Source organism: Selaginella moellendorffii, unplaced genomic scaffold (genome assembly GCF_000143415.4).
Source record: "Selaginella moellendorffii unplaced genomic scaffold, v1.0 SELMOscaffold_28, whole genome shotgun sequence".
Classification (NCBI taxonomy): domain Eukaryota; kingdom Viridiplantae; phylum Streptophyta; class Lycopodiopsida; order Selaginellales; family Selaginellaceae; genus Selaginella; species Selaginella moellendorffii.
In genome coordinates, this window is record NW_003314289.1 from 1,810,978 (window position 1) to 1,828,497 (window position 17,520).

At 45.0% G+C, this 17,520-nt stretch overlaps 1 protein-coding gene and 1 pseudogene across 3 annotated transcripts; both read left to right on the plus strand.

Annotated features, from left to right (window-relative positions):
- Positions 1-559: 559 nt before the first annotated feature.
- LOC9645481 (pleiotropic drug resistance protein 1) lies at positions 560-6,342 on the plus strand. Of its 3 annotated transcripts, XM_024680496.1 has the most exons (22): positions 560-861; positions 940-1,149; positions 1,224-1,308; positions 1,402-1,561; positions 1,631-1,707; positions 1,761-1,814; positions 1,894-1,984; positions 2,044-2,627; positions 2,680-2,996; positions 3,059-3,219; positions 3,282-3,385; positions 3,452-3,602; positions 3,668-3,748; positions 3,806-3,918; positions 3,985-4,317; positions 4,427-4,717; positions 4,791-4,874; positions 4,936-5,069; positions 5,125-5,352; positions 5,405-5,576; positions 5,637-5,891; positions 5,967-6,342. In XM_024680496.1, the coding sequence occupies exons 1-22, from the start codon at positions 581-583 to the stop codon at positions 6,240-6,242; spliced, it is 4,242 nt and encodes a 1,413-aa protein (XP_024536264.1). In that variant the 5' UTR covers positions 560-580; the 3' UTR covers positions 6,243-6,342. The 3 variants fall into 3 exon arrangements, with proteins under 3 accessions (XP_024536264.1, XP_024536265.1, XP_024536263.1); XM_024680497.1 differs by having other exon boundaries at positions 1,402-1,707; XM_024680495.1 differs by having other exon boundaries at positions 1,224-1,561; positions 5,967-6,242.
- A 6,110-nt stretch (positions 6,343-12,452) lies between these two features.
- LOC9630589 lies at positions 12,453-17,040 on the plus strand (annotated as a pseudogene).
- The last annotated feature ends 480 nt before the right edge of the window (positions 17,041-17,520 follow it).

A 17,520-nucleotide genomic window follows, 5' to 3' on the forward strand; every position in this document is an offset into this window, starting at 1 on the left:
TGGGACATGCCTGGACGCAGATTGTGAGACGAAGCTAATCTCACCACTCTCTCTGTGGATGTACAGGAATGCAATCTTGTCCTTTGGATATGAACTTGCCATGGGTGTTATGAGAAAAAGAGAGAATCTCAAATTTCAGGCTAGAGGATGGAAGATTGCAGACTGGGATCGATGAATTGTCTGGGTTTCCCTGGTTGGGCTTTTATACCAGGAAGCCGCCCGCCTTCCCGGTACCTACGCGCTTGACTGGAAAGTTCTCAAACGTGGGCGATTGCTAGCTTTGGGAAGAAAACGTGATTAAATTTTGGCCACATGATTGATATCATCAGAAAGGAAGTTTGATATGTAATTTCCTCTCGTGAGCTTCCTACCAAGTTTCGCTTGACAACCACGTAAAACAAGATCTTTGATATCGTCAAGATTTTCTATACATTTTTCTACAGCGTCGCCTACCAGCGTTGATTGTCGGGTCAAAGCTTTTCTCTTTGGCGGTACTGTGATAGTAAATGGGTGAGACCATAAAAACCTCTTCTTTGTGAGCTCTGTGTTTTGTGGAAAGTGGAAACACCATTGATCGATCATGGAGGCTGCAATGACGGGTGACCGTTTTTCCGAGAGTGGATCGCTTCGTGTCGACGACGAGGAGGCTCTCAAATGGGTTGCGTTGGAAAAGCTTCCCACGCACAATCGTCTCAGGACAGCCCTCCTCCAGAATCTCGGGGAGGATGGACAGGAAATTGCTTATCAGGATGTCAAGAAGCTCGGATTCCAAGAGAAGAGGGGCCTCATCGAAAAGCTGCTGGGCGTCCAGGAATCAGAGGACGAGATCTTCGTCAAGAGGCTCCGGGAAAGAATCGATAGGCAAGTTCCAAGTTCTTACAATTTGTCAATCTCTGTGGAAGGGTTTTTTTTCTTAGTTCTTTAGTTCTTTGTTTGCAGGGTTGGAGTCGAGCTTCCCAAAATCGAAGTCCGGTTTGAGGGTCTCACTGTTGAGGCTCAAACTCATGTGGGAAAGAGAGCTCTTCCCACGCTCTACAACTTTGTTGTCAATGGGGTGGAGAGAATTCTCGGCTTGCTTCATCTCATTTCATCAAACAAGCATCCACTCAAAGTCTTGCGCAATATCAGTGGCATCATCAAGCCCTCCAGGTTTGTAGTGTTTCCGTCAATTCGCAAGAACTCCAATGAACTAGAACTCATCTTACTTTCTTTCATTGAGACAGGATGACTTTGCTCTTGGGTCCTCCCAGTGCGGGCAAAACTACACTCCTTCTTGCACTCGCTGGGAAACTAGACAAGTCACTTAAGGCAAGAACAAGCTATCAGAAGTTCTCATCCTCGAAAAAATATGAAGAATTTTCTCTACAGTTTTTATTTATCTTCTTTTTTCTTTTCATACAGGTTTCCGGTCGCATCACCTACAATGGCTCTGATATGACAGAGTTTGTGCCGCAAAGAACTTCTGCCTACATTAGCCAGCATGACTTGCATATGGGAGAACTGACCGTGAGAGAGACCTTTGATTTTTCTTCCCGGTGCCAAGGTGTTGGAAGCAGACATGGTAATATAATCTTCATCGCTATTGCATCACAGCTACTGACTATCGCCAGCTCTTTGTTCTCTAAAACAGAAATGGTTATGGAGCTGGCAAGAAGAGAAAAGAATGCCAAGATCAAACCCGACCTTGCTATTGATGCTTACATGAAGGCAAGGAACTTAACAAAAATGAATCAACTTTCTTATGTTTTCTGTGGAAACAGGCTTCTGCTATCAAAGGTCAGGCAACCACCATTGTCACAGATTACATCTTGAAGGTATGAGTGTCATTTTCTTAGCTAGTACCTTAGTTTAATATCATTGATTTTCTTTCTTTCCTTTCTTTTCGTCCTGTAGATCCTAGGATTGGATATCTGCGCTGATACAGTTATTGGAGATGCAATGCGCAGAGGTATCTCCGGTGGACAAAAGAAGCGTGTTACCACTGGTTAGTCCTAAAACAATTGGATTGCAGAATTGCTTACAAGTTCTTTCCTAAACTTTCAGGAGAGATGCTGGTCGGGCCAGCCAAATCTCTTTTTATGGACGAGATTTCAACTGGTCTTGACACCTCCACCACGTACCAAATCGTGAAAAGCTTGAGGCAGTCGGTTCATGTCTTGGATGCTACTGTGATTGTGTCTCTGCTACAACCAGCCCCGGAAACTTACGAGCTCTTCGACGACTTGATCCTCCTGGCCGAAGGCCAGATTGTTTATCAGGGCCCGCGGGATCTTGTGCTCGATTTCTTCGACTCCCAGGGATTCAAGTGTCCTGCAAGGAAAGGAGTCGCGGATTTCCTACAAGAAGTCACGTCGAGAAAAGACCAAGAGCAGTACTGGGCTGACGAGGAGAAGCCTTACGAATACGTATCCGTAGAGAAATTCTCAAGCGCATTCCGCCAGTTTCATGTTGGTCAGAACTTAGCCGAGGAGTTTTCGACGCCTTTTGACACGACTAAATCTCATCCAGCGGCACTTGTGACGAAGAAATACGGCCTCGGCAAGTGGGACATTTTCAAAGCAGTCCTGGCGAGGCAGATGCTCCTGATGAAAAGGGACTCTTTTGTCTATGTCTTCAAGTGTACACAGGTACGTAGATGTTGATAATCTCGAGTCACTAAAGCAGAATTCGACTTTGCAGCTCTTTATCATGGCCGCGATCACGATGACAGTTTTCTTACGGACAAATATTCATGCCAACAACGTAAATGATGCGACACTTTACATGGGAGCATTGTTTTTTGGTCTGGCTACTATCATGTTCAGTGGTTTCGCTGAGGTCTCCATGACAATCCAACGCCTCCCAGTGTTTTTCAAGCAAAGGGACCAAAAGCTGTTTCCTGCCTGGGCATACTCAATCTCTACAATAATCACAAGGCTTCCACTCTCGCTTCTGGAATCAGCAATCTGGGTGTTCATGACATACTACGTTATCGGCTTCGCTCCCAGCGCTTCAAGGTTTGTAAAACTTCTTACAAGGCTTGTTGATATCTCTAAGACATTTGTTAACTTTTTGACAGACTCTTTCGCCAGTTCTTGCTTCTGTTCTTGGTCCATCAGATGGCAGGAGGACTTTTCCGATTTATCGCTGCACTCTCACAGAAAATCGTCATAGCAAACACGTTTGGCTCGTTCGCGCTCTTGGTCATCTTTGCGCTGGGTGGCTTTGTTCTCTCAAGAGGTAAAAGACTTGTTTCTCACAGTTTATAGCATCTAAGTTTCTTCCTTTTCATTTTGTTCCAGATAGCATACATCCTTGGTGGATCTGGGGCTATTGGTCGTCTCCAATGATGTATGGGCAAAACGCACTTGCTGTCAATGAGTTTAGTGCAACAAGGTGGCAGCGGGTGAGTCTTATTTAAAAACTAGCTCTTGAAGCTCAGAAGTTTGATCACCTTCTCTCTTACCTGTAGATGGATGGGAATGCCACGATTGCAAGAAACTTCCTACAGTCCCGAGGACTCTTTGCTGATGGATACTGGTATTGGATTGGAGCTGGTGCTCAGCTTGGTTACATTATCTTTTTCAATGTTGGTTTCACGTTGGCTTTGACCTATCTCCGCGGTAAGTGATCACTCTTAAAGTTTTTCTCACAAACTTACGAAGTGTGCTCTTCTTATCTCTGGCAGCTCCAAGTAAATCTAATCAAGCAATAGCATCTGTGGAAACGACCAAATCGTACAAAAACCAGTTCAAGGCTTCTGATACAGGTAAATTTACTATTTTCACGACCACGAGCGAGATCTGATTTCCATACCTTAATGCAGCTAACGAGATCGAGCTGAGCCAACCAGCTGAAAAGAAGAAGGGAATGGTTCTTCCTTTCAAGCCTCTGGCGTTGTCGTTCAGCAATGTCAACTATTACGTAGACATGCCTCCGGTTGGTTTGCAAAACTGAGCTTTTTCTCATGCGAAGTTCTCACATTGCTCATTTGATCACTTCCAGGAGATGCTAAAACAAGGCGTGACAGAGAGTAGACTCCAGCTTCTTCACGACATAAGCAGCAGCTTCAGGCCTGGAGTTCTCACGGCTCTGATGGGCGTAAGTGGAGCTGGAAAAACTACACTCATGGATGTTTTGGCTGGACGTAAAACTGGTGGCCACATCGAGGGTGAGATCTCCATCTCGGGATATCCAAAGAGGCAGGAAACTTTCACCAGAGTCTCTGGCTATTGCGAGCAAAACGATATCCACTCGCCAAATGTGACTATCTACGAATCGCTCGTCTTTTCTGCTTGGCTTCGACTGTCAGAGGATGTATCAAAAGAGACCAGACTGGTGAGTGCTTTTTCAGAGGTTTCAGAGGTTTCTCACTCTGTTTGTCGTTATTTCTTGTTTTCGTTGAGCTTTCAAGTTTCTCACGATTCTTGGTTGTTTTCTTGTGTAGATGTTTGTAGAGGAGATCATGGAACTTGTGGAGCTCACTCCTATCCGCGATGCTATCGTTGGTCGCCCTGGAATGGACGGGCTCTCCACGGAGCAGCGAAAGAGACTGACAGTAGCAGTGGAACTCGTTGCAAATCCCTCCATCATTTTTATGGACGAGCCAACTTCGGGTCTGGACGCTCGGGCTGCCGCGATTGTCATGAGAACAGTACGCAATACCGTCAACACGGGACGCACCGTCGTTTGTACCATTCACCAGCCGAGCATTGACATCTTCGAATCCTTTGATGAGGTAAGATCTTTTGATCAACAGAGAGTTTCTCTTTTCCCGCTTTTGTGCTGATTGTTATGTTTGTGGTGTTTAGCTGCTGCTCATGCAACGAGGTGGCCGAGTGATTTACTCTGGTCCTCTTGGAAAACATTCGAGCAGACTCATCGAATACTTCGAAGTAAGTTTCATATAGTTTTTCTCCAACACTGCATTGTTAACGAGAGACTTTGTTTCCGCAGGCTGTTCCTGGGGTTCCTCGTATCCACGACGGCTACAATCCAGCAACTTGGATGCTCGAGGTGACGAATCCGGATGTAGAATACCGGCTCAATGTGAACTATCCTGAGATCTACAAGTCGTCAACTCTCTACCAGTGAGTTTTAACATTCTTTTGCTGAGAGTTTTGGAACTGATCAATGCATTACCAGCCACAACCAAGCTGTGATTGCTGATCTACGCACACCTCCTCCAGGCTTGGTCGACTTGTCTTTTCCTTCGGAATTTCCTCTCTCGTTTGGGGGACAAGTAGTGGCCTGCTTGTGGAAGCAGCATCGATCTTACTGGAAGAATCCATACTACGTTTTGGGACGCCTGTTCTTCACGCTCACTGCTGCTCTCATGTTTGGCACCATGTTTTGGGACGTTGGCTCAAAGAGGTGGGCAAGCTTTAATCCTGATCTTTTCACAAAGTTTATGTTTACTTTGCAGGGAAAGGCAGCAAGACCTCTTTAACCTCATGGGATCCATGTATTCTGCCGTGTATTTCATTGGAGTTTGCAACGCAGCGGGGATTCAACCAGTTGTTTCAGTAGAGCGAGCTGTATACTATCGAGAAAAAGCTGCTGGAATGTATTCAGCTCTCCCCTATGCCTTTGCTCAGGTAAAGTTACATAGCTTTGGCTATGGTGGCAAGAACCTTACTTGAAAGCGTCCTTTTCAGGTGATCATCGAGCTATTCTACGTTTTGGTTCAGGCAGTTTCATACGCAGGCATTGTTTACTCAATGATGAAACTCGAGTGGACTGCCGCAAAGTTTTTGTGGTTCGTTTTCTTCTCCTACTTCTCCTTCCTCTTTTTCACGCTCTACGGGATGATGGCCGTGGCAATCACGCCCAACGAGAGGGTGGCGGCAATTTCTTCCACTGGATTCTACGCGCTGTGGAACCTCTTCTCGGGCTTCCTCATCCCTCGACCGGTGCGTATATGATCAATCTTTTTTCGCGTTTGCTCGATCGAGGAGACTCAATTTTTTTTCTCTTGCACGATGCAGAGCATGCCAATATGGTGGAGATGGTGCTACTGGCTTTCGCCACCCGCGTGGACTCTGTATGGAATCATCACTTCTCAGCTCGGGGATATCACTGCGCCACTGAGGCTCACAGACGAGACGAGGCAGCCAGTGCCAGTGCAAGAGTTTTTGAGAAACTACTTCGGCTACGAGCGCGATTTCCTGGGTGTGGTCGCAGGCGTGCATGTTGCGCTTGTCGTTACAATTGCGATCGTCTTCGGCCTGTGCATCAAGTTCTTGAACTTCCAGAGACGATAAAGCATCGCCAACACATTTTTGCTCCAGTTTTGATAAATGTAAATATTAAACAGGGATGTAATCCTACTCTGATTAATTAATATTTATTTCCAATGGTCAATGTTTGGTGCTCCCAATCCGGATCAGAACCGCAGAGCAATGAAAGCACGTAATCCCGTATAACAGGTCAGAGAAATCTACTGTAATGACATAACGCTCTTGTGCTTGCAGGGCTTGTTCCCAGCGCAGCTGCGAAATTGTGTACACTCTTTTACGTTCGGAGTATTTCCCTCCGGAGCACAACAGTGATGCAGTATGGCCAAGCAGCTTTACAAAGCGTGCTCGGAGAAGACGGAACAAAAAGTATCCAGAAGAGTTTCACGCGCGATCGTCGTCACAGGCGGTGCAGCTACAGGTTCTTTCATTCTCTTCGCTTAAGTTTTCCTTTGACGCGTTCCCTTTTGCTCCAGGCTTACTGTGTAGGTGAAGGAAACGACCGAGTTTCATCCTGCTTTTCAATTGTATCTGCCGAGCAGTTTTACCAGCCAGGAATCCACGGCAGCCACACCTCCCTCGCCGATGGCACGGTTTCAACTTCAATGTTGCCTAACGGGTGTAGCTTGATGGTAGAGGCAGAAATCGTCTTTTTGTTCACCACCATAAACTCTCTTCCTTCCCCTAGGTCCTTGGCAAGTTGTTGAAGGGTATCCACTTTCCAATATTATCCAGAAGTTCCTCACCTATGTTTTTTCTAGAAAATCATCCACAACCTATGTAATTGTGTCAATTAAATCCCACAAAGAAGTGATAAGAGCTTAGTCCACTTTGAGTGAGCAATTTATAGCTTGTTCATGAATGATCGATCATACCTTGAGCACTACCTGAATGTACTTTGACAATCGTTTTCATGTTAATCAAGCCAGAGTTTGTAGCACCATCTACAACTAAAGAGAACAATGTAGGCATCTTTTACTGCCACCTTCCCTGATTGTCATCATCCTCATCTTGTCAAATAAGCATCTTATGGTGATGGCAAGGCAATAAGTGGCACTTGTCATGAGCTAGTTTTGTATGCTGGCTTTCATTCATGGTTTTTAAGGATTTTTTTTCTAAGGGTTTTTCATATCATCAAAATTCCTTATATATTCTAAAATAAAATAATATTGTGAGTGCTTAGAATATGGAAAGGGAATATAGAAATGTGCATATCAATTAGCCCAAAAACCCTAGCTTATATACAAGAGTAAGTGGTCTGGATTGAAACTAATCCGACAGCTACCAAAATCCCACTACATTAATATTAGTATACGGCATCGTAGCCGTATACTTGGCCCTCACATCATCCCCTCCTCTCGGAATAATGGAAGACCATCAGGGTTCTCTTGTAGACAGGCCGAGATCTAGAGGAACATCAGGAGGAGGCATCGGTGGATTTGTAGATGGTATTAACTGCTCCTGATCCCTTTGTATGAAGCGTTTCAACTGTTGCACATGCACAATCTCTGGAGGATCGGCCTGCTGGACGTCATGCCGAACCTCATAAACTTGTGGTCCAACTTGCCGCAACACCCGATACGGTCCTTTCCACTGTGCAAGGAGCCCCTTAGATAAACCACATACCGTAAGATGGGGAAAACGGACTAACACTAAATCATCCACTTTGTACTCCACAGGTGGACAATGATGGGAGTTGTAGTGCTGTTGTTGTCCCACTTGTACGTGGCCTAAATGTTCGGCAGACTCCGCTCGGATAAGTGGAAGAATGCTTGTCAAATATTGATCCCATGACCTAGCATCCGCAGCTCGTGGCAATCGCGAAGGTAAACCCAGCTCCATTGGTAATATTGGATCATGACCATATAGGAGTTTATATGGTGAAGCATCAACAGAACTCTACAACCCAGTGACATATGCATACCAAAGAGACGGCAAATAACCATCCCAATCCGAATGTTGAAAGTTCACATACTTCGCAATCATCCCCTTGAACATCCAAATGAGCCGTTCCACCAGACCATCTGATTGTGGATGATAAGCACTCGTGAAAGTGTGGTGAATCCCTAACCGAGACGTCAAAACATAAAATGCCTCAGCCATAAATGTGGGACCATTATCCGAAAGAATCCGCTCTGGACAAGAATGCTGGAACACCACTCGATTGAGGACGAAGTATCCAACAGCAGTTGCAGAGGCGCTAGCAAGAGCACCAACTTCCACCCAACGAGTCAAATAGTCAGAAGCAATAATAACATACTCATTGCCAGCAGTTGACCGTGGAAAAGGTCCCATAAGATCAAACGCCACCAACTCAAACGGACGGGAAATTGCAATTGACTCCAACCGTCCTTCCGCAACCCGAGGGGGAGTATTATGAGCTTGGCACCAAATGCAGCTACGCACATACCGGATAATATCACGTCGCATCTCCGGCCAATAGAAAGACCTGCATAGCTTCTCAATTACACGACGATGTCCCGTATGCCCACCTAGAACAGGAGAATCATGGTAGGCATGGAGAAACCACAGAATAAAGATAGAAAGCACCACCAACCGTAAATGATCATTAGGATCTGTCCCCACAAAATAAAGAAGGCCACCTTCAAGACGATATTGAGAATGTAAATGCCGGAAAGGCAAGTCATCAGCAAGTGATGCAGGATTCTCAAACCCATCTCGAAGCCTTCGAATCCAAGGCTCAATCTTTTGAGCCTCACGAACCTCATCAAGCGAAGGTAGATCTTGCTCTATGTCTTGTGGACACTAAATGTCAAGTACAGCAACCGCCGACTACACAGAATCCTCGTCTAGAAAATCCACAGAGGCTAGAACAACAGGCTCGTCAGAAACATGAGAAGAGAATGGAGAAGGAAGAGGAGCTCGAGAAAGGGCATCAGCATCAGCCGAAGAACTCCCTGGGCGATGAACAACATCAAAATCATATATTTGAAGCTTCAAAGCCCATTGAGCAGTACTACCAACTAGGTTCTTCTGCTTCAATAATGAAGTAACAGTAGTATGATCACTTTCAAGTAACGTCCGAGAACCATATAGATATGCATGAAGTTTCTCGAAACCCCAAACTGCTGCTAAACACTCCTTCTCTGTCGTGGAGTGGTTCATTTCTGCTGGTTGTAATGTATGGCTTATATACACAATAGGATGGCACTGACCAGGCACACTCGAGCTCTTTTGCATCAACACACCTCCAAGACCAATGTCAGAAGCATCCACACGCAAAATAAAAGGTCAAGTGTAGTCAGGATATACCAAAACCGGAGGAGTCGTCAATAGTTCTTTGAGATCCTCGAATGCCCGCTCATAATCCGGAGACCAGATGAAAGATGATGTTGATGACTTCAGCAACGCTTGCAACAGTGCAGTGCGATCAGAAAGATGATCCACAAAACAACTGAGATACTGCACCTTGCCCAAGAAGCGCTGCACATCATTCACACACTTCGGAGTAGGGAACTTTAGAACAGCCACAAGTTTGTCAAGATCAACTTGCAAACCCTCATGAGAAATACAGTACCCAAGATAAGTTGTATCCTTGGACCAAAACATGCACTTTGTCTGCTTCATCTTTAAACCAACGTCGTATAGCCAATCCAACACTTTACAAACATCAAGAACATGGTCCTCCCACATCCCCTCCAAGTGGATCAAGACATCATCAATGAAGTCAGCAGTCACCTCTGGCATATCGCAAAGAACCTTGTCCATCATCTGCTAGAAAGTTGCTAGAGCATTGTTTAAACCACACGGCATCACCAAGAACTCGTACAAACCAAATGGTGTATGAAAAACAGTCTTAGGAATATCTGCTTCGGCCATCAGTACTTGCCAGTACCCAGAAGCCAGATCTAGCTTGGTGAACCAACGACTTCACCCCAGACGATCCAAGAGATCGGCAGTGTGAGGAAGAGGGTACACATCTGGGATCGTCACTTCGTTTAATGGACGATAGTCGATGTAGAAATGATCACTCTCATCAGGCTTCGTCACAAGATGAGGTTCACATGCCCAAGGACTCCACGACTTCTGAATAACACCCTTCTCCAACATCTCCTGGACATTTGCACATAAAATCTTGATCTCCTTGGGTGACTGACGACGAATGGAAACCTTGATTAGATGAGCATCCCCGGTTAGAATTGGATGATGTGTGGCAATCTTGGCCCCAGACGATAGGTCAAATTCAAAGAGATCAAAATACTCCTTCATGAGCCAGTCCACCGCTGCAACACAAAGATCGTTGGAGGGATCGGAAAAGGGAAGAACAGAATAAGATGGAAACATAGGAGGAAATAGTAGAGAAACAAAAGTAATAGAAGTAGAGGTAGAAGGAGAGGGACAAAGAGGTACAAAAATGAAAGGAATAAATGAAACATAAAGAAGTATGAGACAAGGGGGAGAAGCCTCAAAATCACACATAGCATGATTGCGTTGCAACCAATCCATACCAAGAATGAGGTCAAAAGCTTGACTCAGCACCACCTGCAATGATTGCAACTGAAGCTCAAGATCGCCCACACGGACAACCAGGTCCACCTCATCCCATGCACATGCATATGTACGGCCGTTGCTATAAAGAATGAAAATTGGTTCTGCTGCATGACGCAAGTGTAAACGGCAACGTGTGACAACAGGTCGAGCAATATAAGATAAACTCGAACCTGTATCAACCAACATGGAGAGAATAATAGGAGACCTCTAATTATAAAAACGAGCTTGGAAAGTAAACACTGGATGAACTGGTGCCGAGTGAACCCCTTGATGATACTCCCGAAAGAAAGATGAAGAGGTTACTGACTTATTTGCGCAAGGTCCCTCTGTTACTCACGCGACTCCTCATTTCCCGAATGCATCTCGGTGTCCAAACCTTCCACTACAACAGCACCAACGGGACGTTGCTGACACCAAGGTCTCCACCCAGGAAATGGAGGTTGCCAATCCGGAAAATGCTGACAACGCTTATAAGTATGACTAACTTCGTCACACGCCCAACAGCGAACATCACAGCCATGACCACGTCCTTGCCCTTGTCCTTGGACTTGAGCAGCAGCAGCATCAACTTCTATTGGAACAGGACCATCACCTATAGAAAGAGGAGTTGAAGGACGTGCAGTGAGAAGTGGAAGAGGCAATGTCTCATAACATTGTGCTAAGCAAAGAGCATCGTCAAGGGTGGCGGGAGCAAGTGCATGCACAAATCCGACAAGATCTTGACAAAGTGCTGGCCACAACATTCCTAGCTTGATCCACTCCGATATATTTGGCTCCGCACGAAGCAAAAGACTTCGGAAATGAATGCCAAATTGCATTACCGTCTTAGATGGCCCTTGGCGAAGATGATGCAATTGTTGAAAGGCATCATCACAATCATCGGCATGTCCGAAGGCGCGTTTGAAGACATCTGGGAGAACACTTCAATCCCCACGAGTGGTTGCACTCAAACCATTGTACCATTGCAATGCCATCCCTTAGAGACACGTGGGAAACTCACGCAAACGTCGAGCATCATCCCAAGAATGATATGTGGCAATCACCGTGAAGTGATCGAACCAATGGTACGCATCATCCCCAGGATTCCGGCAAAAGAACTCCGGCCGAACGCGAGGATTGGCACCAAAAGCAGGAGGAGTTGTACCACGTGACATGAATGCTGCCATCAACTAAGTTTGTTGTTCAATTGCAAGCGCATAGCATCAAGCAATTGTACCAACTGCTACTCCAGAGTCAAAGGAGGAGATTGCTAATCTACCATAAAGACGAATGAAAAAGAAAGAGCAAAAGAAGAGAAATGACACAAAATTAGAAAGAAATGGTAGATCTAAACAATGTAAAAAGTTAGATTCAAACAAAAATCTTGAAAGGAAAAAACAAAAGAAAAGAAATGGAAAAAGCTAGATTTAGACAATGCAAAAGCTAAATCTAAACCAAAATCCCAAATCCAAGCACTCCTCAGGGACAATCAAAGATGCCCCTCACCTCCACCAATGTGAGTGCTTGGAATATAGAAAGGGAATACAGAAATGTGTATATCAATTAGCCCAAAAACCCTAACTTATATACAGGAGCGAGTGGTCTGGATTGAAATCAATCCAACGGTTACCAAAATCCCAATACGCTAATATTAGTATATGGCATCATAGCCGTACACTTGGCCCTCACAATTTTAATATGTGAGTGCATAAAATATGGAAATGGAATACAGAAATGTGCATATCAATGGTTGCCAATGAATATGTGTCCATAGACAAATTCACACTAGCATTGAAGGGATTTCATGTTGGTCAGAATTTAGCCAAGGATCTTTCGACGCCTTTTGACACGGCTAAATCTCATCCAGCAGCACTTGTGACGAAGAAATACAGCCTCGGCAAGTGGGACATTTCAAAGCAGTAATGGCGAGGCAAATGCTCCTGATGAAAAGGGACTCTTTTGCCTATATCTTCAAGTGTACACAGGTACATAGAATTTTTTTCACCCAGGATTATCTCAAAATGAAAAAAAAAAATGACTTTGCAGCTCTTCATCACGGCCTTGATCACTATGACCGTTTTCCTATGGACACACATTCAGTCCAACAGCACCGATGATGCAGAACTTTACATGGGAGCCTTGTTTTTTGTCCTGGCTACGACCATGTTCAGTGGTATTGTGGAGCTTTCCATGACGATCCAATGCCTTCCGATGTTTTTCAAGCAAAGAGACCAAATGCTGTTTCCTGCTTGGGCGTATTCAATCGCTACAATAATTACGTGGCTTCCGCTTTCACTTTTGGAAACTGCAATGTGGGTGTTCATGACATACTATGTGATTGGTTTTGCTCCTAGTGCTTCAAGGTCTGTAAGAGAATTACGAGGCTTCTCTATAATGGTTCGCAATTTTGACAGGCTCTTTTGCCAGTATCTAGTTATATTCTTGGTCCATCAGATGGCTGGAGGACTCTTCCGGTTTATTGCTACACTCTCACAGAAGATGGTCATAGCAAACACTTTTGGGTCGTTTGCTCTGTTGGTCATCTTTTCGCTAGGTGGCTTTATTCTCTCCAGAGGTAAAAAAACGTTTCTTGCAGTTCAAAACATCTAATTTTCTTGTTCTTGGTTCCAGATAACATTCATGCCTGGTGGATCTGGGGCTACTGATCGTCTCCAATGATGTATGGACAAAACGCTCTAGCTGTTAATGAGTTTAGTGCAACAAGGTGGCAACAGGTGAGTCTTATATAAGACAAGCTTTTCATGGTAATATTTCTTCTCTTGCTTGCAGCTGGAAGGGAACTCCACGATTGGAAGAAACTTCCTAGAGTCGCGAGGACTTTTTTCTGACGATTACTGGTACTGGATTGGAACTGGTGCTGAACGTGGCTACGTCATCCTTTTTAATGCTGGTTTCACATTGGCCTTGAGATATCTTACTGATCACTCTTGAAGTTCTTACGGTTTTTCCAATTATCACAGCTCCTAGTAAATCTAATCAAGCGATAGTCTCGGTCACTGGACACAAGAATCAGTCGAAGGTTTATGACTCGGATAAGTCTTCTTTTTTCCATTCTCAGGGGGATCTGATTTTCCATTTGCATGAGCTCGACCTAAGGAAACCAGCTGATATGAAGAAAACTGGAATGGTTCTTCCTTTCAAGCCACTGGCGTTAGCCTTCAGCAATGTTAACTATTCATGCCTCCGGTTGGTTCTCAAAACTAAGCTCTTTCTCCAATCTCATCTTACTCACTTGACTTCCAGGAGATGCTAAAAGAAGGTGTGGCCGAAAGCAGGCTCCAGCTTCTTCACGACATAAGCAGCAGCTTCAGGCCTGGACTTCTTACGGCTCTGATGGGCGTGAGTGGAGCTGGGAAAACTACTCTGATGGATGTTTTGGCTGGACGAAAAACTGGTGGCTAGAGGGTGAGATCTCCATCTCGGGATTCCCAAAGAAGCAGGAAACATTCATTAGAGTCTCTGGCTATTGCGAGCAAAATGATATCCACTCTCCAAATGTTACCGTCTACGAATCGCTTGTTTTTTCGTCTTGGCTTCAACTGTCCGAGGATGTATCAAAAGAAACCAGACTGGTGAGTATTTGTTTCAGAGGTTTCAGTGGTTTCTCAGTTTGATTGTTTTCTTTTCCCTTGTGGTGTAGATGTTTGTGGAGGAGATCATGGAGCTTGTGGAACTCACTCCTATCCGGGATGCCATCGTTGGTCGTCCTGGAATGGAGGGGCTTTCCACCGAGCAGCGAAAGAGACTGACAGTAGCAGTGGAACTCGTTGCAAATCCCTCCATCATTTTTATGGACGAGCCAACTTCGGGTCTGGACGCTCGGGCTGCTGCAATTGTCTTAAGAACCGTACGAAATACAGTGAACATGGGACGTACCGTCGTTTGTACCATTCACCAGCCAAGCATTGACATCTTCGAAGCCTTTGATGAGGTAAGATCTTTTGATCAGTCAGCTTTTGTACTGATTGTTGTGTTTGTGTGGTTTTAGCTGCTGCTCCTGCAACGAGGAGGACGAGTTATTTACTCTGGTCCTCTTGGAATTCATTCCAGCAGACTCGTCAACCACTTTGAAGTATGTGATAGGATAGTTGTTTTCTTCTGCAAAACTCGCCTCTAAACAAGCGACTTTGTTTGTGCAGGCTGTTCCAGGGTCCTCGTCTCCCCGATGGATACAATCCGGCAACTTGGATGCTCGAGGTGACGAATCCAGATGTAGAACACTGGCTCAATGTGGACTACTCTCAACTCTACAAGTTTTCAACTCTCTACCAATAAGTTATAACATTCTTTGAGAGTTTTGGGACTGATCAATCCTCTCTCGTTTGAGGGACAAGTAGTGGCCTGCTTGTGGACGCAGCATCGATCTTACTGGAAGAATCCATACTACGTTTTGGGACGCCTGTTTTTCACGCTCACTGCTGCTCTCATGTTTGGCACCATGTTTTGGGACGTTGGCTCAAAGAAAACTTTAATCCTGAGCTTTTCACAAAAGTTTATGATTACTTTGCAGGGAAAGGCAGCAAGACTTGTTTAACCTCATGGGATCTATGTATTCCGCCGTGTATTTCATTGGAGTTTGCAATGCAATGGGGATTCAACCAGTTGTTTCAGTGGAGCGAGCTGTTTACTATCGAGAAAAAGCCTCTGGAATGTACTCCGCTCTCCCTTATGCCTTTGCTCAGGTAAAGTATAGCTTTGGGTATATGGTGGCAATATTTCAAAGCGTCTTTGTCAGGTGTTTATCAAGCTCTTCTACGTTTTGGTTCAGGCAGTTTCATACTCAGGCATTGTTTACTCGATGATGAAACTCAAGTGGACTTCTCTGCTCCTTGTAGAAGCATTCTGTTGATGCTCGCAAGAGAAGAAGACCATCACTGGAAGATTCGCATAGCCGGATTCCATATTCAACCACTACTGTTTTTTTTGGTTTTTTTATTTGTTCCTCTGTTGTTTTTTTTTTTTCGGTTCAGGTATTATGCTTAAATCTAGTAAGCCTTCGAAGCAAAAACCAAACTACGGTCACTCAAAAGTAGATGTCCGTGGAATCCATATGCTCCACGAAGCCCTCGAGATTAATCTCAAAAGCAGTTCCCCCCTCTCCAGAACTATCTTCCAGAGTAGGATGCTTGAACACCTCTTCAGTGGGGAAAGTCATCTTGGTGGGCTTGCTCAAGCTCCTGATCGTGCTCCTTGCCCCAAGACCGGCACACAAAAAACTTGTAGCTCCCCTTTCGAGCCATCTCGTCATACTCGAAAGAAAACCCAAACACCAGATTCACAGACTCAAGCGCGAGACCATCCAGCAAGTTCTTCTCCAAGATTGCATCATCCTCGTTGGTGAACGCAACTTCTCCCACCACGATCGGCTCCACAAACCCGTCGCTGCTCTTGGCCATAGTTGCAGCTAGACGTGCAAACGTTCAAATGCGTCCACGTTTAAACGCCGTTTAAAACGTTTTTTTCAGGACAATCAAACGTTTACATGTTAAAGCCTAAAATGATTAAGAAAGCACTAATATTTACTAAAGACACTTTAATCTAATATTAAGTTTATAAAACCCAACCGAATAACATACTAAAACAAATGAAAGAAGAAGCCGTTTCGCTGTTCTGCTTGTCTCAGCACTGGACCAGTTCTCCGTGCTTGCCACCATAGATTCTGCTGGCCCCCCTGAACCCTGTGCGGCTTGCTGCAGCAGATGCCCATCATCGGCATCTGCTGGGTCTGCTAGCTCGAAATCGGAAAAACTACTGCGAGGTTTTTTAAGGGTTCATGGCAGGAATTGGAGGATGCCGCAAATGCTGGAGCTGGAAGCATGTGATACAAGCAGAGCGGCACTGGACATGTAAGTATTGTCATGAGATTCACACTGGGGGAGCGGAGCGAGTGTGAGCACATCTTGCTGGAGTTTGGGCAAGAGGTGTGAAAACGTGCAAGGCAATGAGGGAGATCCCTTATGAAGTTCTGAAGAAACCCTAAAGAAACCTTTGTCTCTTTTCGCAAATAGTGCAAACGCGTTGGGAGTTTAGAATGGCGTTTTTTAACGTGTTTAAAACGTTACGTTTTTTTAGTTTCATACGTTTTCCGGCAACTATGCTCTTGGCTCCTCTCGGGTACAGTGCAAAATCCACCTTCTTGATCACGCCGGAGGAAAGGGAATCCAAAACATACCCTCCTCATGCCGGTCTCGGGTATGAGGGTGGCCGCCATCCACATCCGAGCTTGGCCATGGAAATGAGTGTTGTCCCCGCACACCAACAAGCTGCCATTCTCGTATTGCACGCCATACCTCGTGATCTCTTCGTAGTTTAGCAGCGCCTTGACTTCCTCCCCGGACACCCTTGCGTCAAGCCTCTCCGGCGAGTAACATCATCCAGCACGAGCTTGGCCTTCTTGCCTAGCGCTCAAATCGCTGCTCATTTATAAATTTAACCCTAGACATCATGCACACATTTAGAGACTTGAATATGATCACAATGTTAATATGCTTGGATCATCAAAAGGCATTCTCTATAAGATCACGTACAAATAAACTACGTAACTACTACAAATACTTTCTTGAGAGGGAATCAGGTGCAGAATTTCACGCGCTTAACCGGAATGAAGCCACTGATCTTAGAAAGTGTTATCTCGGAAACAAGATAACGTACTTCTTCGGCTACCTCGTGGGAATGTTTTGACCATTGAAACGCGGACCACGATTTAAACAATACAAAGTCATGAAAGGAAGCCTTGTATGAAATTTTCTGCGATGAGCTTCCTCGTTTGACAGCTGACAAAGAGAAAAACTCT

Coding starts and splice junctions, on each gene's coding strand:
- LOC9645481 (XM_024680495.1), top strand. CDS start 581: ATGGAGGCTGCAATGACGGGTGACCGTTTTTCCGAGAGTGGATCGCTT. Junction 3,749..3,805: donor GTTCAAGGCTTCTGATACAG/GTAAATTTACTA, acceptor ACCTTAATGCAG/CTAACGAGATCGAGCTGAGC. Junction 5,892..5,966: donor GCTTCCTCATCCCTCGACCG/GTGCGTATATGA, acceptor TGCACGATGCAG/AGCATGCCAATATGGTGGAG.